Source organism: Oncorhynchus clarkii, chromosome 6 (assembly GCF_045791955.1).
Source record: "Oncorhynchus clarkii lewisi isolate Uvic-CL-2024 chromosome 6, UVic_Ocla_1.0, whole genome shotgun sequence".
Taxonomy (NCBI): domain Eukaryota; kingdom Metazoa; phylum Chordata; class Actinopteri; order Salmoniformes; family Salmonidae; genus Oncorhynchus; species Oncorhynchus clarkii.
Window position 1 is genome coordinate 2,778,377 of NC_092152.1, and position 20,000 is coordinate 2,798,376.

The 20,000-nt window shown below is 45.3% G+C and overlaps 1 protein-coding gene across 1 annotated transcript in view; it reads left to right on the forward strand.

Annotated features, from left to right (window-relative positions):
• The window catches only part of LOC139410556 (PDZ domain-containing protein 2-like), a 129,366-nt gene that overhangs the window by 76,743 nt on the left and 32,623 nt on the right, over window positions 1-20,000 (forward strand). Inside the window, exons 8-12 of the mRNA XM_071155845.1 lie at window positions 6,095-6,194; window positions 9,749-9,897; window positions 11,807-11,926; window positions 13,440-13,628; window positions 18,767-18,995. Coding sequence (XP_071011946.1) covers window positions 6,095-6,194; window positions 9,749-9,897; window positions 11,807-11,926; window positions 13,440-13,628; window positions 18,767-18,995 — 787 coding nt within the window. The remainder of the gene's footprint in view (window positions 1-6,094; window positions 6,195-9,748; window positions 9,898-11,806; window positions 11,927-13,439; window positions 13,629-18,766; window positions 18,996-20,000) is intronic.

The window sequence follows — 20,000 nt, forward strand, 5'->3', positions numbered from 1 at the left end:
GGGACAAAGGAGGTATCAGGGGTATGAAGAGTGGAACTAGGGGCTCCATTGTAAACTAAAACAATGATAACTAACCTGAACAACAGTATACAAGGCATATTGACATTTGAGAGAGACATACAGCGAGGCATAAAGTAATCGAAGGTGGTGATTAGGGAGAGCTAGCTAAAAACAACAGGTGAGACAACAACAGCTAATCAGCTAGCACAACAACAGCAGGTAAAATGGCGATGACTAGGCAGAGAGGGTCGGATTAACTACACACAGAGCCTGAGTTCGCGGCTGGGGCCGACAGATAAAACATAAACAAGCAGAATGGAGTACCGTGATTAATGGACAGTCCAGCAGGCATCAGCTATGTAGTCAAGTGATCACAGTGTCCAGGTGGCAGCAGTAGATGGAACAGGGAAGCCGCCACTACGCTAGCAACACGGGCAACACGGCGTTTAAAGTTAGTAGCCCGGGGATAGTAGGAGCGTCAGCTCCGACGGAGGCCGGTTGAAGGCACAGCGGATGGAGTATTCGTACTTAATTAAATCTACAGTAAGGATCTTAATTAAATCTACAGTAAGGTACTTAATTGAATCTACAGTAAGGTACTTAATTGAATCTACAGTAAGGATCTTAATGAAATCTACAGTAAGGAACTTAATTGAATCTACAGTAAGGATCTTAATGAAATCTACAGTGAAGTACTTCATTGAATCTACAGTAAGGAACTTAATTGAATCTACAGTAAGGATCTTAATGAAATCTACAGTGAAGTACTTCATTGAATCTACAGTAAGGATCTTAATGAAATCTACAGTAAGGATCTTAATGAAATCTACAGTAAGGAACTTAATTGAATCTACAGTAAGGTACCGAATTAAATCTACAGTAAGGTATTTAATTAAATCTACAGTAAGGAACTTAATTAAATCTACATTAAGGAACTTAATTGAATCTACAGTAAGGTACTTCATTAAATATACAGTAAGGATCTTATTGAAATCTACAGTAAGGTAGTTAATTAAATCTACAGTAAGGTACTTAATTAAATCTACAGTAAGGTACTTAATTGAATCTACAGTAAGAATCTTAATTTAATCTACAGTAAGGAACATAATTAAATCTACATTAAGGAACTTAATTGAATCTACAGTAAGGTACTTAATTAAATCTACAGTAAGGATCTTAATGAAATCTACAGTAAGGATCTTAATGAAATCTACAGTGAAGTACTTCATTGAATCTACAGTAAGGAACTTAATTGAATCTACAGTAAGGATCTTAATGAAATTTACAGTAAGGATGTTAATGAAATCTACAGTGAAGTACTTCATTGAATCTACAGTAAGGATCTTAATTTAGGTACTTAATTAAATCTACAGTAAGGAACTTAATTAAATCTACAGTAAGGAACTTAATTAAATCTACAGTAAGGAACTTAATTAAATCTACAGTAAAGTACTTATTCTCACCCAGAAATTATTTGATATTTAACCGGCTGCATTAGGTCTTTAACATGGTTTGAAGAGAGGGAACGAAAACAACAGAACAGGAAGGTGGAAATAGAACTGGTGGATAGGACACACACACACACACACACACACACACACACACACACACACATACACGCACACACAGACAGACACAGGCAGACACACAAACACTGCACATCTGTGACTGGTGGATAGGACAGACAGACAGACAGACAGACAGACAGACAGACACACGCAGACAGACAGACAGACAGGCAGACAGACAGACAGACAGGCAGACAGACAGACAGACAGACAGGCAGACAGACAGACAGACAGACAGACAGACAGACACACACACACACACTGCACATCTGTGACTGTCACACCGGTGCCTCTTGAGCTGTAGAAGAGAGAGGGAAAGAAGGTGTTGAGGGAGTTTGTCAAAACCCCCAGGCAGTCATCGTTATGAAAACAAGTCAGCCAGGAGAAAACTCTTCAAACGTTCTGACAGCAGCAACTCCCTGATCAACGCTTAATCACATCAGTACCATATTAAAACCATGAGGTACTCCGCACAGAACTCTGTTAACTCCTTCAACAGACAGACACGTTATCAGAAACATTATCCAACACATAATCAGACACATTATCACACACGTTATAATGTGCATTACCATTAGGAGAGGAGGAGGAGAGGGGAGAGAGTGAGTTTGACACAGTGGCTGGACTGTTTCCACTGGAGGAGAGGAGGAGGAGAGGAGAGGAGGAGGGGGAGGGGAGAGTAGGAGAAGAGGAGAGTAGGAGAAGAGGAGAGGAGGAGGAGAGGAGGAGGAGGAGGGGAGAGTAGGATAAGAGGAGAGGGGAGAGAGTGAGTTTGACACTGTGGGTGGACTGTTTCCACTAGAGGAGGAGGAGAGGAGGAAAATAGGACAGAAATAGGAGGAGAAGAAGAGTCACCAGTGGAGGGGATGATTTACCATGTCAGTCACATTAGTGTTTCATCATGACAGAGACAAGTATGGAGAGAGAGAGAGACAAGTATGGGGGGAGAGGGACAGAGAGACAAGTATAGAGACAGAGAGACAGAGAGACAAGTATGGAGGGAGAGAGACAGAGAGACAAGTATGGAGAGAGAGAGACAGAGAGACAAGTATGGAGGGAGAGAGACAGAGAGACAAGTATGGAGGGAGAGAGACAGAGAGACAAGTATGGAGAGAGAGAGACAGAGAGACATGTATGGAGGGAGAGAGACAGAAAGACAAGTATGGAGGGAGAGAGACAGAGAGACAAGTATGGATGGAGAGAGACAGAGAGACACGTATGGAGGGAGAGGGACAGAGAGACACGTATGGAGGGAGAGAGACAGAGAGACACGTATGGAGGGAGAGAGACAGAGAGACACGTATGGAGGGAGAGAGACAGAGAGACACGTATGGAGGGAGAGAGACAGAGAGACACGTATGGAGGGAGAGAGACAGAGAGACACGTATGGAGGGAGAGAGACAGAGAGACAAGTATGGAGGGAGAGAGACAGAGAGACAAGTATGGAGGGAGAGAGAAGAGAAGAGAGTTAATCAAAATTGGCTTTGTTTTCTAATTTTTTGTGGGTCGGTGTAATCAGAGGGAAATATGTCTCTCTAATATGGTCATACATTTGGCAGGAGGTTAGGAAGTGCAGCTCAGTTTCCACCTCATTTTGTGGGCAGTGTTGCACATAGCCTGTCTTCTCTTGGGGGCCAGGTCTGTCTACTGCGGCCAAATAGCATTGGGGTGGCTGGAGTCTTTGACAATTTTTTGGGGCCTTCCTCTGACACCGCCTGGTATAGAGGTCCTGGATGGCAGGAAGCTTGGCCCCAGTGATGTACTGGGCCATACTCACTACCCTCTGTAGCGCCTTGTGGTCAGAAGCCGAGCAGTTGCCGTACCATGCAGTGATGCAACCAGTCAGGATGCTCTCGATGGTGCAGCTGTAGAACCTTTTGAGGATCTGTGGACTGTTACCAAATCTTTTCAGTCTCCTGAGGGGGAATAGGCTTTGTCGTGCCCACTTCACGACTGTCTTGGTGTATTTGGACCAATCTAGTTTGTTGTTGATGTGGACACCAAGGAATTTGAATCTCTCAACCTGCTCCACTACATCCCCGTTGATGAGAATGGGGGCGTGGCTCGGTGCTCCTTTTCCTGTAGTCCACAATCACCTCCTTAGTCTTGGTTACGTTGAGGGATAGGTTGTTATTCTGGCACCACCCGGCCAGGTCTCTGACCTCCTCCCCATAGGCTGTCTCGTCGTTGTCGGTGATCAGGCCTACCACTGTTGTGTCATCTGCAAACTTAATGATGGTGTTGGAGTCGTGCCTGGCCACGCAGTCGTGGGTGAACAGGGAGTACAGGAGGGGACTGAGCACGCACCCCTGAGAGGCCCCCGTGTTGAGGATCAGCGTGGCAGATGTGTTGCTACCTACTCTCACCACCTGGGGGCGGCCCGTCAGGAAGTCCAGGATCCAGTTGCAGAGGGAGGTGTTTAGTCCCAGTGTCCTTAGCTTTGCGATGAGCTTATTGTGCACTATGGTGTTGAACGCTGAGCTGTAGACAATGAACAGCATTCTCACATTGGTGTTAAGAATATAAGACTGCTGAAGAATTAATCAAATGGCCACCCAGACTATTTATAGTGTGCAAAGTTGTCGTCAAAGCAAAGGATGGCTACTATATTTTGATTTGTTTAACACTTTTTTGGTTACTACATGATTCCATATGTGTTATTTCCTAGTTTTGATGTCTTCACTATTATTCTATTGTAGAAAATAAAGAAAAACCCTTGAATGAGTAGGCATGTCCAAACTTTTGACTGGTACTGTATATAGCGAAATGATCCATATTATAACCATCCTAACCCAATAACATGATGCAGCCACCACTATGAAAATATGGAGAGTGGTACTCAGTAATGTGATGTTTTGGATTTGCCCCAAACATAACACTTTTGTATTCAGGACAAATATGTAACTTTTTTTGGCGACCTCTCATTGAAAGCAAGTCTAACCATACCGCTCGCGTTGCTTCGAGTTGCAAAATAAATGTTTACATTTATTATTATATTCAATCATTCCACACTGCTAGCGAGGGTCTGAGTAGCCAGGCGCTAAAATATAACTTGGTTCTATTTGTGATGCTTGACCCACTCCAAATCCTGCCTCTCCCAACTCCTCATTGGTTGTTAGGAGCATATACCCACGTGGGTGATTGAAAGATGAATTGAGGTCCACACTCCAGTACAGTTGGTGGTGGTAAAGCACCATAAAGTTGGTTGCCATCCACCATATAAAGTCCAAAGAAGAAGAAGAAGCCTGAAGGAGGAGAGATTACTAGAAACTAACTAGGTTTACCCTTTTATCTGTGGATTAATTGTCGGAGTAGAGGACCTTGTGCATTTCAGGTAGAATAACAACTCAATGTTTATATCCCAGGACAAATTAGCTAGCAACAGCAAGCTAGCCAGCTAAATGTCCATCAATGTTTAATGCTTTTCGACCTGTCCCCAAATGAATATAGTTGATTCAGAGTTTGTTTTGATATTTCAACCTACGTGTCCTGATCCCGTCTGATGTCGGTGGACAAAATCAACATGCGCACGATGGCGCACACACGTGCGCGAGTGATCTGGTCAGCATGGGAGCCGGGAAATTCATATATAAATGGGTGTGCTAGATCATTGAAAGCAAGGAGGCGGTATTTCTGTTCTACGTGTGCTATTTCTATGCTTCCCGTTTGTTTTTTTTTGTCACATAAACTGAAATTAGAGTTTTTATTACGACGACCTGGGGAATAGTCACAGGGGAGAGGAGGGGAAAAAGCGTTGCTTTTCCACAGGTTTTGCAGTTTTACTTTAGTGTCTTCTTGCGAACAGGATGCATGTTTTGGAATATTTGTATTCTGTACAGGCTTCCTTCTTTTCACTCTGTCAATTAGGTTAGTATTGTGGAGTAACTACAATGTTGTTGATCCATCCTCAGTTTTCTCCTATCACTCTGTAACTGTTTCAAAGTCACCATTGACCTCATAGTGAAATCCCTGAGCGGTTTCCTTCCTCTCCGGCAACTGAGTTAGGAAGGAGGCCTGTATCTTTGTAGTGGCTAGGTGTATTGATACACCATCCAAAGTGTAATTAATAACTTCAGCCTCAAAGGGATATTCAATGTCTGTTTTTTGTTTTGTTTTTATTTACCCATCTACCAATAGGTAGAGAGAGAGAGAGAGATATAAATATATATTTTCATTTATTTTTCAAGGCAGGGATGTGAGCTACAATCTTCTGTCTCTCAGCAAGTGTTTGGCCAGTCAGAGAAAAGTAAACCTCTAGAAATCTTTAGGCGAAAAAATATTCCTGTTGTCTGTTAAAACCCATGTGCCATTGTGTCTGTAATCCCACCAAACATCCAAAATCCAATCCTTCGTTACCTCTCCAAACATAATCAAATCTTTATTTTTCTCTCTCTGCCATCCTGGACTTGAATCGATTCATGGATTCCCCATGTACCGTTGTCACACTGGTGCGCCAAACCGAACTAGACTGGGCTCAGATATCTTCTCGCCATGCAGCGCTAATCCGGGATGTTTCCTTCTTGCAGCTGACTGATTTGGAGAAGCTAGAGGACCGAGGCCAGACGGAGGGACCTAAAGGAACCTGCCGTTCTCCTACATCCATGAAGTTCAGGACCAGATCACAAGGTAGGGAGGGAGGGAGGGAGGGAGGGAGGGAGGGAGGGAGAGTGAGGGAGGGAGGGAGGGAGGGAGGGAGGGAGGGAGGGAGGGAGGGAGGGAGGGAGAGTGAGGGAGGGAGGGAGGGAGGGAGCGTGATGGAGGGAGGGAGGGAGGGAGGGAGGGAGGGAGGGAGGGAGGGAGGGAGGGAGGGAGGGAGGGAGGGAGGGACAAAGAGAGAGAGACGAAGATAGAGAGAGAGACAAAGATAGAGAGACAAAGAGAGAGAGACAAAGAGAGAGAGAGACAAAGAGAGAGAGAGAGACAAAGAGAGAGAGACAGACAAAGAGAGAGAGACAGACAAAGAGAGAGAGACAGACAAAGAGAGAGAGACAGACAAAGAGAGAGAGACAAAGAGAGAGAGAGATATATATAAATATATATATTTTCATTTTATTAATATTTTTCGAAATGTATACTTTGACAATGTAAGTAATAATGAACTTGCCATGTCTATAAAGTCAATTGAATTGAACTGAAATTGAGAGAGAGATTAGTCCCTAATGGAGCATAGAGTGAAGCTTGTTAGCCACACAGTCAGTCATGCTGCACTGTTAACTGGTTAAAAACCAGGCAGGTTTACAACCATCAGCTAGTCAACCATCCTGAACAGGTAGTGGAGCGTGTGAGTGGAGTGAAGCAGTCCCACCCAGCGTTGACAGAGCACCACTCCAGCGCTCAATGTCCTTTCTCTCAATCAGCAAAAAAAAACAGCTCACAGTGGGGGAAAAAAACGTCCCTCCAAATTTACTCCATTCATTTTCTGTTTAAAAAGATAATTTACCAAACCACATCTACTGTAGGCTATTGAACCAGGACCTAGCCGTAGTGATGTGTAGCTGCTGTGTTTTCTCTCAGGCTATTGAACCAGGACCTAGCCGTATTGATGTGTAGCTGCTGTGTTTTCTCTCAGGCTATTGAACCAGGACCTAGTTGATGATGTGTAGCTGCTGTGTTTTCTCTCAGGCTATTGAACCAGGACCTAGTTGATGATGTGTAGCTGCTGTGTTTTCTCTCAGGCTATTGAACCAGGACCTAGATGATGATGTGTAGCTGCTGTGTTTTCTCTCAGGCTATTGAACCAGGACCTAGTTGATGATGTGTAGCTGCTGTGTTTTCTCTCAGGCTATTGAACCAGGACCTAGTTGATGATGTGTAGCTGCTGTGTTTTCTCTCAGGCTATTGAACCAGGACCTAGATGATGATGTGTAGCTGCTGTGTTTTCTCTCAGGCTATTGAACCAGGACCTAGTTGATGATGTGTAGCTGCTGTGTTTTCTCTCAGGCTATTGAACCAGGACCTAGTTGATGATGTGTAGCTGCTGTGTTTTCTCTCAGGCTATTGAACCAGGACCTAGTTGATGATGTGTAGCTGCTGTGTTTTCTCTCAGGCTATTGAACCAGGACCTAGTTGATGATGTGTAGCTGCTGTGTTTTCTCTCAGGCTATTGAACCAGGACCTAGCCGTAGTGATGTGTAGCCGCTATGTTTTCTCTCAGGCTATTGAACCAGGACCTAGATGATGATGTGTAGCTGCTGTGTTTTCTCTCAGGCTATTGAACCAGGAACTAGTTGATGATGTGTAGCTGCTGTGTTTTCTCTCAGGCTATTGAACCAGGACCTAGTTGATGATGTGTAGCTGCTGTGTTTTCTCTCAGGCTATTGAACCAGGACCTAGTTGATGATGTGTAGCTGCTGTGTTTTCTCTCAGGCTATTGAACCAGGACCTAGTTGATGATGTGTAGCTGCTGTGTTTTCTCTCAGGCTATTGAACCAGGACCTAGTTGATGATGTGTAGCTGCTGTGTTTTCTCTCAGGCTATTGAACCAGGACCTAGATGATGATGTGTAGCTGCTGTGTTTTCTCTCAGGCTATTGAACCAGGACCTAGTTGATGATGTGTAGCTGCTGTGTTTTCTCTCAGGCTATTGAACCAGGACCTAGTTGATGATGTGTAGCTGCTGTGTTTTCTCTCAGGCCATTACACCAGGACCTAGATGATGATGTGCAGCCGCTGTGTTTTCTCTCAGGCTATTGAACCAGGACCTAGATGATGATGTGTAGCTGCTGTGTTTTCTCTCAGGCTATTAAACCAGGACCTAGATGATGATGTGTAGCTGCTGTGTTTTCTCTCAGGCTATTGAACCAGGACCTAGATGATGATGTGTAGCTGCTGTGTTTTCTCTCAGGCTATTGAACCAGGACCTAGATGATGATGTGTAGCCGCTGTGTTTTCTCTCAGGCTATTGAACCAGGACCTAGTTGATGATGTGTAGCTGCTGTGTTTTCTCTCAGGCTATTGAACCAGGACCTAGTTGATGATGTGTAGCTGCTGTGTTTTCTCTCAGGCTATTGAACCAGGACCTAGTTGATGATGTGTAGCTGCTGTGTTTTCTCTCAGGCTATTGAACCAGGATCTAGATGATGATGTGTAGCTGCTGTGTTTTCTCTCAGGCTATTGAACCAGGACCTAGTTGATGATGTGTAGCTGCTGTGTTTTCTCTCAGGCTATTGAACCAGGACCTAGATGATGATGTGTAGCCGCTGTGTTTTCTCTCAGGCTATTGAACCAGGACCTAGTTGATGATGTGTAGCTGCTGTGTTTTCTCTCAGGCTATTGAACCAGGACCTAGTCGTAGTGATGTGTAGCTGCTGTGTTTTCTCTCGTCTACTGATCATTAGACACTTCAGTTGTAACTGGCTCTGTTGCGCCCCCATTCGACAGTTCAGAGACAACATTAATTAGCACTCCTCTTACAAAGTTACACTAGCCTATATTTACAAATGTAAACGTCTCCAGTGTTGCATGGGCTCATGGTTGTCTTGCTCGTAACTACACAGGCTGTGTGACCTTGGTCGACTCGTATCAACATCTCTGACAGGGTAGGTTAAATAAATACAACAGAACAGGCCTGATTAACAGAACACTGATGAAGGAAATTAAAAAGGCTGGGCAGAGCTGGTGGCTGAGTGGTACCGGAGCGAGAGAGAAGGCAGATACTCCAAGCACTCCACTCCTCTCTCCATTGCAGCTACACTCCTCTCTCCATTCCAGCTCCACTCCTCTCTCCATTCCAACTCCACTCCTCTCTCCTCTCTTATAATGTCATTGTTCCTCATTAAAGGGGAGGATAGTTCTAATGTCATTGTTCCTCCTTAAAGGGGAGGATAGTTCTAATGTTTGGTTTGACTGGCTGTCCTCCAGTAAAGATTATACAAACAGTTTTAACCTCTGTCATTGACAGCAGTTACCCACTGGGCACACCCTGGTTGAATCATGTTGTGTCCACGCCATTTCAGTCAAATTATGTTGAACCAACGTGGAATATACGTGGAATATACGTGGAATTGACGTCTGTGCCCAGTGGATAATTATGCCGTGTTATTTCATGTCCCTGAAAGTGGTGAATAAAATTGAGGTCACGTTTAGACAAATATAGGGGCATGAGGCTCTATAATACGGTGAAGATGGAAGAAGATGATTCGACTGTGAGACTTCATGTCTTTTCATGCCAATTTGTTTCAGGGGGCGGTAGTCGTCTGGAGTCTGTTGGAGAGGATGACGAGCTGATCGTGGAGAATGGAGAGGAGGGAAGTGACATGGTGGAGAAACCGACACGAGGCGGACGCAAACACTCCTTGCCTCAGCAGTTAGACACTGTGGGCGTCCGACAGGTCAGTCGGTCAAAGGTCAGGGGTCACTAGGTCAGTGTCTGGGCGTCCGACAGGTCAGTCGGTCAAAGGGTACAGGAGCAGAGGTCAGGGGTCGCCAGGTCAGTTTCTGGTGGAAGGTGTTATTCATGCAGGTTGCAGTGTACAATGTTCATGGCTAGAAGGGATGCGGTTTTTGCGATGTCAAACTCCCACAAGAGTTTGAAACTTGTCTGGTGAAGTTGGGACTTGGAGGAGTGTTCAGAATCAATTTTCTTTTGATCAAAGTAATCATATGGGGGGGGGGGGGGGGGGGGGGGGGATTTTTTTAACGGTTTTTCCCTTGAAGGTTTAACAGAAATGTACCCACACCCTAACTTACCCCATCTCCCACGTCTCTCCGTCTCCCCATCTCTCCTCTCTCCCCCATCTCTCCCCTCTCCCACATCTCTTCGTCTCCCCCGTCTCTCCCCATCTCTCCCATCTCCCACGTCTCTCCGTCTCCCCATCTCTCCCCTCACCCACGTCTCCCCGTCTCCCCCATCTCTCCCCTCTCCCATGTCTCTCCATCTCTCCTCTCTCCCACGTCTCCCCGTCTCCCCCATCTCTCCTCTCTCCCACGTCTCCCCGTCTCCCCATCTCTCCTCTCTCCCACGTCTCCCCGTCTCCCCCATCTCTCCTCTCTCCCACGTCTCCCCGTCTCCCCCATCTCTCCTCTCTCCCACGTCTCCCCGTCTCCCCCATCTCTCCTCTCTCCCACGTCTCCCCGTCTCCCCCATCTCTCCTCTCTCCCCCGTCTCCAACCCTTTTCCTCGTCTTCCCCATCTTTGCTGTCTCCCCCCCCCCCCCTCTTTCTCCGGACCTCTCAGTGGCTGGCTGGGTCATGGATCCGGGGACGTCTCACGCCTGTCCTACCCTGGATGGATGGGCTTTAAATAGGTTATAAGAGCCTGTTCTGCTCACTCATCAGGCTGATAGATAGATTGTACAGTCTCCTTGTCCCCACAGGCTGATTTGTGTGATAATAACCCAGGCCGAGGGACATCAAAGCCCAGACCGGCCTCTCAGCCTGCCTCTCCTTCTTTCACCACAATGCTTCTCGTGGCTTGGCTAATTGCTGTGTTTAATCAAGGCCAGATTGGCCAGACAAAGTGTCCAGAGTCTTGTAATACACTATATACTGTAGTCCAGAGGCTTTCAGACTCAGTCCAGGGCTTTCAGACTCAGTCCAGGTGCTTTCAGACTCAGTCCAGGGACTTTCAGACTCAGTCCAGGGGCTTTCAGACTCAGTCCAGGTGGCTTTCAGACTCAGTCCAGGTGGCTTTCAGACTCAGTCCAGGGGCTTTCAGACTCAGTCCAGGGGCTTTCAGACTCAGTCCAGGGGCTTTCAGACTCAGTCCAGAGGCTTTCAGACTCAGTCCAGGTGGCTTTCAGACTCAGTCCAGGGGCTTTCAGACTCAGTCCAGGGGCTTTCAGACTCAGTCCAGGGGCTTTCAGACTCAGTCCAGGGGCTTTCAGACTCAGTCCAGGGGCTTTAAAATATGTGCCTCTAATATGGTCATACATTTGGCAAGAGGTTAGGAAGTGCAGCTCAGTTTCCACCTCAATTTGTGGGCAGTGAGCACATAGCCTGTCTTCTCTTGAGAGCCATGTCTGCCTACGGCGGCCTTTCTCAATAGCAAGGCTATGCTAAGTTTGGGTCAGTCACAGTGGTCAGGTATTCTGCCACTGTGTACTCTCTGTTTAGGGCCAAATAGCATTCTAGTTTGCTCTGTGTTTTTGTTAATTCTTTCCAATGTGTCAAGTAGTTTTTTGTTTTCTCATGATTTGGTCTAATTGTGTTGCTCTCTTTCTCTCTCTGTCTCTCTCTCTCTCTCTCTCTCTCTCTCTCTCTGTATCTCTCTCTCTCCCTCTCCCCCCCACCCCCCACTAGGAGTATCAGATAGTTAAGAAATCAGCTCGCTCCCTGAGCACCGTTCAAGTGGAGTCTCCATGGCGACTGGCCCAGCCGTCTATTATATCCAACATTGTCCTTATGAAAGGACAGGGCAAGGTGAGCACTACACACACACACACACATACACATACACACGCACGCACGCACGCACACACACACACACACACACACACACACACACACACACACACACACACACACACACACACACACACACACACACACACACACACACACACACACCAAGGGTCCTTGGTAAACAACAGGTGTAGACTAACAGGGAAATGCTTGGTAACAACAGGTGTAGACTAACAGTGAAATGCTGACTGATGGGTCCTTGGTAAACAACAGGTGTAGACTAACAGTGAAATGCTGACTGATGGGTCCTTGGTAAACAACAGGTGTAGACTAACAGTGAAATGCTGACTGATGGGTCCTTGGTAAACAACAGGTGTAGACTAACAGTGAAATGCTGACTGATGGGTCCTTGGTAAACAACAGGTGTAGACTAACAGTGAAATGCTGACTGATGGGTCCTTGGTAAACAACAGGTGTGGACTAACAGTGAAATGCTGACTGACTGAAGGGTCCTTGGTAAACAACAGGTGTAGACTAACAGTGAAATGCTTGGTAAAACAACAGGTGTGGACTAACAGTGAAATGCTTGGTAAACAACAGGTGTAGACTAACAGTGTAATGCTGACTGATGGGTCCTTAGTAAACAACAGGTGTAGACTAACAGTGAAATGCTGACTGACGGGTCCTTGTTCGTCAGTCATGCTGTTGGTTGGTGCTTCGTTGGTCGTTCTGAAATGAATGAGTTGTAAATTCCTTTTGTGTTTGTCTGTGTTAGGCACCACCTAACTATTGTTGCTGGTTTGACCTGTTCTGTGGTTCCGAATTCATTGTCTCTGTCAGGTTACAGGCCTGGGGTTCAGACAGTATTGTTGGTAGTTGGTACTGTTCTGTGGTTCTGAAACCTTTGTCTCCGTCAGGTTACGGGCCTGGGGTTCAGACAGTATTGTTTGTAGTTGGTACTGTTCTGTGGTTCTGAAACCTTTGTCTCTGTCAGGTTACGGGCCTGGGGTTCAGACAGTATTGTTGCTGGTTTGACCTGTTTTGTGGTTCCGAAATCATTGTCTCTGTCAGGTTACGGGCCTGGGGTTCAGACAGTATTGTTGCTGGTTTGACCTGTTCTGTGGTTCCGAAATCATTGTCTCTGTCAGGTTACAGGCCTGGGGTTCAGACAGTATTGTTGGTAGTTGGTACTGTTCTGTGGTTCTGAAACCTTTGTCTCTGTCAGGTTACGGGCCTGGGGTTCAGACAGTATTGTTGGTAGTTGGTACTGTTCTGTGGTTCTGAAACCTTTGTCTCTGTCAGGTTACGGGCCTGGGGTTCAGACAGTATTGTTGGTAGTTGGTACTGTTCTGTGGTTCTGAAACCTTTGTCTCCGTCAGGTTACGGGCCTGGGGTTCAGACAGTATTGTTGGTAGTTGGTACTGTTCTGTGGTTCTGAATCCTTTGTCTCTGTCAGGTTACGGGCCTGGGGTTCAGACAGTATTGTTGGTAGTTGGTACTGTTCTGAAACTTGTGTGTGTGTGTGTGTTAGGGACTGGGGTTCAGCATCGTCGGAGGTCAGGACTCTGCCCGAGGAAGGATGGGGATCTTTGTCAAGACTATCTTCCCTAACGGAGCAGCGGTCGCAGACGGACGACTGAAAGAGGGAGATGAGATTCTGGAGGTGAATGGAGACTCTCTCCAAGGCCTGACCCACCAGCAGGCCATCCAGACCTTCAAGGTAAGCAGAAACAGTCTGGGTTAGAGTTTACAGGGTTAGGATTAAGGTTGTGGCCATCCATACCTCCAAGGTAACAGTCAGGGTTAGGATTAAGGTTGTGTCCATCCAGACCTCCAAGGTAACAGTCAGGGTTAGGATTAAGGTTGTGGCCATCCAGACCTTCAAGGTAACAGTCTGGGTTAGAGTTACGACAGGGTTAGGATTAAGGTTGTGGCCATCCAGACCTCCAAGGTAACAGTCAGGGTTAGGATTAAGGTTGTGGCCATCCAGACCTCCAAGGTAACAGTCAGGGTTAGGATTAAGGTTGTGGCCATCCAGACCTTCAAGGTAACAGTCAGGGTTAGGATTAAGGTTGTGGCCATCCAGACCTTCAAGGTAACAGTCAGGGTTAGGATTAAGGTTGTGGCCATCCAGACCTTCAAGGTAACAGTCAGGGTTAGGATTAAGGTTGTGGTCATCCAGACCTCCAAGGTAACAGTCAGGGTTAGGATTAAGGTTGTGACCATCTAGTCCTCCAAGGTAAGCAGGAAGCAGAAGACTATTTGGAGTACTTTCAGATTCTAAGGGGATATGGTGTGGTGTACCACAGGGCTCAATACTAGGGCCTCCACTGTTCCTGTACCACAGGGCTCAATACTAGGGCCTCCACTGTTCCTGGACCACAGGGCCTCCACTGTTCCTGTACCACAGGGCTCAATACTAGGGCCTCCACTGTTCCTGGACCACAGGGCCTCCACTGTTCCTGGACCACAGGGCTCAATACTAGGGCCTCCACTGTTCCTGGACCACAGGGCCTCCACTGTTCCTGTACCACAGGGCTCAATACTAGGGCCTCCACTGTTCCTGGACCACAGGGCCTCCACTGTTCCTGGACCACAGGGCTCGATACTAGGGCCTCCACTGTTCCTGTACCACAGGGCCTCCACTGTTCCTGTACCACAGGGCTCAATACTAGGGCCTCCACTGTTCCTGGACCACAGGGCCTCCACTGTTCCTGTACCACAGGGCTCAATACTAGGGCCTCCACTGTTCCTGGACCACAGGGCCTCCACTGTTCCTGTACCACAGGGCTCGATACTAGGGCCTCCACTGTCCCTGTACCACAGGGCTCGATACTAGGGCCTCCACTGTTCCTGGACCACAGGGCCTCCACTGTCCCTGTACCACAGGGCTCGATACTAGGGCCTCCACTGTTCCTGTACCACAGGGCCTCCACTGTTCCTGATATGTGAATGACATACCAGCAGCTGTGAGATGCTCCTGCTATATATAGAAGACGACCTTGCTGCTGTCAGGAAAGGAAACTGGAAATTAAACGTTTTTAACTGTATGAAATGTTTACCCCAAAATCTATCAATCGACCATTCAATCAGTGTCATTGATCAGGAAAAATGGTTTGTCACTTTGGGCCTTTCATCCATCTTCTTTGATATCAAAGTGCAATATCTATTCTCTAACCACTTTTAAAAAGAGAGGGTGCATCTTAGTGTGTTTCTATCATTGAGAAAGTCAAACCTGGCACCGTGTCTCATTGTGTTGTTGTTGTTGTTGTTGTTGTTCCTAACACTGTATCTATGTGTCTCATTGTGTTGTTGTTGTTGTTGTTCCTAACACTGTATCTCTGTGTCTCATTGAGTTGTTGTTGTTGTTGTTGTTGTTGTTGTTGTTGTTGTTCCTAACACTGTATCTCTGTGTCTGTGTGTTGTTGTTGTTGTTGTTGATGTTGTTCCTAACACTGTATCTCTGTGTCTCATTGTGTTGTTGTTGTTGTTGTTGTTCCTAACACTGTATCTCTGTCTCATTGTGTTGTTGTTGTTGTTGTTCCTAACACTGTATCTCTGTGTCTCAGTGTGTTGTTGTTGTTGTTGTTCCTAACACTGTATCTCTGTCTCATTGTGTTGTTGTTGTTGTTGTTCCTAACACTGTATCTCTGTGTCTCAGTGTGTTGTTGTTGTTGTTGTTGTTCCTAACACTGTATCTCTGTGTCTCAGTGTGTTGTTGTTGTTGTTCCTAACACTGTATCTCTGTGTCTCAGTGTGTTGTTGTTGTTGTTCCTAACACTGTATCTCTGTGTCTCAGTGTGTTGTTGTTGTTGTTCCTAACACTGTATCTCTGTGTCTCAGTGTGTTGTTGTTGTTGTTGTTGTTCCTAACACTGTATCTCTGTGTCTCAGTGTGTTGTTGTTGTTGTTCCTAACACTGTATCTCTGTGTCTCAATGTGTTGTTGTTGTTGTTGTTGTTGTTCCTAACACTGTATCTCTGTGTCTCAGTGTGTTGTTGTTGTTGTTGTTGTTGTTCCTAACACTGTATCTCTGTGTCTCAGTGTGTTGTTGTTGTTGTTCCTAACACTGTATCTCTGTGTCTCAGTGTGTTGTTGTTGTTGTTGTTGTTGTTCCTAACACTGTATCTCTGTGTCTCAGTGTGTTGTTGTTGTTGTTGTTGTTCCTAACACTGTATCTCTGTGTCTCAGTGTGTTGTTGTTGTTGTTGTTGTTCCTAACACTGTATCTCTGTGTCTCAGTGGGTTGTTGTTGTTGTTGTTGTTCCTAACACTGTATCTCTGTGTCTCAGTGTGTTGTTGTTGTTGTTCCTAACACTGTATCTCTGTGTCTCAGTGTGTTGTTGTTGTTGTTGTTGTTCCTAACACTGTATCTCTGTGTCTCAGTGTGTTGTTGTTGTTGTTGTTGTTCCTAACACTGTATCTCTGTGTCTCAGTGTGTTGTTGTTGTTGTTGTTGTTCCTAACACTGTATCTCTGTGTCTCAGTGTGTTGTTGTTGTTGTTGTTGTTCCTAACACTGTATCTCTCTGTCTCATTGTGTTGTTGTTGTTGTTGTTGTTCCTAACACTGTATCTCTCTGTCTCATTGTGTTGTTGTTGTTGTTGTTGTTCCTAACACTGTATCTCTGTGTCTGTGTGTTGTTGTTGTTGTTGTTGTTCCTAACACTGTATCTCTCTGTCTCATTGTGTTGTTGTTGTTCCTAACACTGTATCTCTGTGTCTCATTGTGTTGTTGTTGTTGTTGTTGTTCCTAACACTGTATCTCTGTGTCTCATTGTGTTGTTGTTGTTGTTCCTAACACTGTATCTCTGTCTCATTGTGTTGTTGTTGTTGTTGTTGTTGTTCCTAACACTGTATCTCTGTGTCTCAGTGTGTTGTTGTTGTTGTTGTTGTTGTTCCTAACACTGTATCTCTGTGTCTCAGTGTGTTGTTGTTGTTGTTGTTCCTAACACTGTATCTCTGTGTCTCAGTGTGTTGTTGTTGTTGTTGTTGTTGTTGTTCCTAACACTGTATCTCTGTGTCTCAGTGTGTTGTTGTTGTTGTTGTTGTTGTTCCTAACACTGTATCTCTGTCTCATTGTGTTGTTGTTGTTGTTGTTGTTGTTCCTAACACTGTATCTCTGTGTCTCAGTGTGTTGTTGTTGTTGTTCCTAACACTGTATCTCTGTGTCTCAGTGTGTTGTTGTTGTTGTTGTTGTTGTTCCTAACACTGTATCTCTGTGTCTCATTGTGTTGTTGTTGTTGTTGTTGTTGTTGTTGTTCCTAACACTGTATCTTTGTGTCTCAGTGTGTTGTTGTTGTTGATGTTGTTCCTAACACTGTATCTCTGTGTCTCATTGTGTTGTTGTTGTTGTTGTTGTTGTTGTTGTTGTTGTTGTTGTTGTTGTTCCTAACACTGTATCTCTGTGTCTCAGTGTGTTGTTGTTGTTCTTGTTGTTGTTCCTAACACTGTATCTCTGTGTCTCAGTGTGTTGTTGTTGTTGTTCCTAACATTGTATCTCTGTGTCTCAGTGTGTTGTTGTTGTTGTTCCTAACACTGTATCTCTGTGTCTCATTGTGTTGTTGTTGTTGTTGTTGTTGTTGTTGATCCTAACACTGTATCTCTGTGTCTCATTGTGTTGATGTTGTTGTTGTTGTTGTTGTTGTTGTTCCTAACACTGTTTCTCTGTGTCTCAGTGTGTTGTTGTTGTTGTTCCTAACACTGTATCTCTGTGTCTCATTGTGTTGTTGTTGTTGTTGTTGTTGTTGTTGTTGTTCCTAACACTGTATCTCTGTCTCTCATTGTGTTGTTGTTGTTGTTGTTGTTGTTGTTGTTGTTGTTCCTAACACTGTATCTCTGTGTCTCATTGTGTTGTTGTTGTTGTTGTTGTTGTTGTTCCTAACACTGTATCTCTGTGTCTCATTGTGTTGTTGTTGTTGTTCCTAACACTGTATCTCTGTGTCTCAGTGTGTTGTTGTTGTTGTTGTTGTTGTTGTTCCTAACACTGTATCTCTGTGTCTCATTGTGTTGTTGTTGTTGTTGTTGTTGTTGTTGTTGTTGTTCCTAACACTGTATCTCTGTGTCTCATTGTGTTGTTGTTGTTGTTCCTAACACTGTATCTCTGTGTCTCAGTGTGTTGTTGTTGTTGTTGTTGTTGTTCCTAACACTGTATCTCTGTGTCTCAGTGTGTTGTTGTTGTTGTTGTTGTTGTTGTTGTTGTTGTTCCTAACACTGTATCTCTGTGTCTCAGTGTGTTGTTGTTGTTGTTGTTGTTGTTCCTAACACTGTATCTCTGTGTCTCAGTGTGTTGTTGTTGTTGTTGTTGTTGTTGTTGTTGTTGTTGTTCCTAACACTGTATCTCTGTGTCTCATTGTTGTTGTTGTTGTTGTTGTTGTTCCTAACACTGTATCTCTGTGTCTCAGTGTGTTGTTGTTGTTGCTGTTGTTGTTGTTGTTGTTCCTAACACTGTATCTCTGTGTCTCATTGTTGTTGTTGTTGTTGTTGTTGTTCCTAACACTGTATCTCTGTGTCTCAGTGTGTTGTTGTTGTTGTTGTTGTTGTTGTTGTTGTTGTTCCTAACACTGTATCTCTGTCTCAGTGTGTTGTTGTTCCTAACACTGTATCTCTGTGTCTCATTGTGTTGTTGTTGTTGTTGTTCCTAACACTGTATCTCTGTGTCTCAGTGTGTTGTTGTTGTTGTTGTTGTTGTTGTTGTTGTTGTTGTTGTTCCTAACACTGTATCTCTGTGTCTCAGTGTGTTGTTGTTGTTGTTGTTGTTGTTGTTGTTCCTAACACTGTATCTCTGTGTCTCAGTGTGTTGTTGTTGTTGTTGTTGTTGTTGTTGTTGTTGTTCCTAACACTGTATCTCTGTGTCTCTGCAGCAGCTAAAGAAGGGCGTGATAACCCTGACTGTGAGGACTCGTCTCCGCAGCCCCAGCCTGACTCCGTGCCCTACCCCCACCCTCCTCAGTCGCTCCTCCTCCCTTAACTCCAACGCCAGCGGGGGAACCCCCATACCCTCCACTTTCGACGAAACCCCCGAAGTCCGCAAGGGACCGCCCAGACCTGGCCCCAAGGACCGCATCATTATGGAGGTTACACTCAGTAAAGGTAACTGACAAAGTGGGGTTTTGAGCTGTGCCGTTTCAGTTCAGTTGTTGTGACCTCACTTCCCTCTGGTGTGAGATGTGCTTTTGTTGACATTTTAGTTTGAGACCGTAGGGAGTAACCACAAGACAATCCCCTTACATCCTCCCGTCAACTCTCTCAATGCAATAACACACCCAACAATTACAAGAGATACAAATATATATATATATATATATACAAAAGTATGTGGACACCCCTTCAAATTAGTGGATTCGGATATTTCAGCCACACCCGTTGCTGACGGTTGTATAAAATAGAGTACACAGCCATGCAATCTCCATAGACAAACAATTGGCAATAGAATGGCCCGTACTCAAGAGCTCAGTCACTTTCAACGTGTCAGTTCGTCAAATTTCTGCCCTGGTCAACTGTAAGTGTTGTTATTGTGAAGTGGAAACGTTTAGGAGCAACAACTGCACAGCTGTGAAGTGGTAGGCCACACAAGCTCACAGAACGGGACCACCGAGTGCTGAAGCCCGTAAAAATTGTGTGTCCTCGGTTGCAAAACTCACTACCGAGTTCCAAACTGCCTCTGGAAGCAACGTCAGCACAACAATTGTTTGTCAGGAGCTTCATGAAATGGGTTTCCATGGACCAGCAGCCGCACACAAGCCTCAGATGACCATGATATAAGTTTCCATGGCCGGACTCTGGAGCAGTTGGAAACGCGTTCTCTGGAGTGATGAATCACGCTTCACCTTCTGGCAGTCCGACGGATTCATCTGGGTTTGGCGGATGCCAGGAGACACTACCTGCCCCAAATGCGTAGTGCCAAATGTAATGTTTGGTGGAGGAGGAATAATGGTCTGGGACTGTTTTTCATGGTTCGGGCCCCATAGTCCCAGTGAAGGGAAATCTGAACGCTACAGCATACAATGACATTCTAGATGATTCTGTTCTTCCAACTTTGTGGCAACAGTTTGGGGAAGGCCCTTTCCTGTTTCAGAATGACAATGCCCCTGTGCA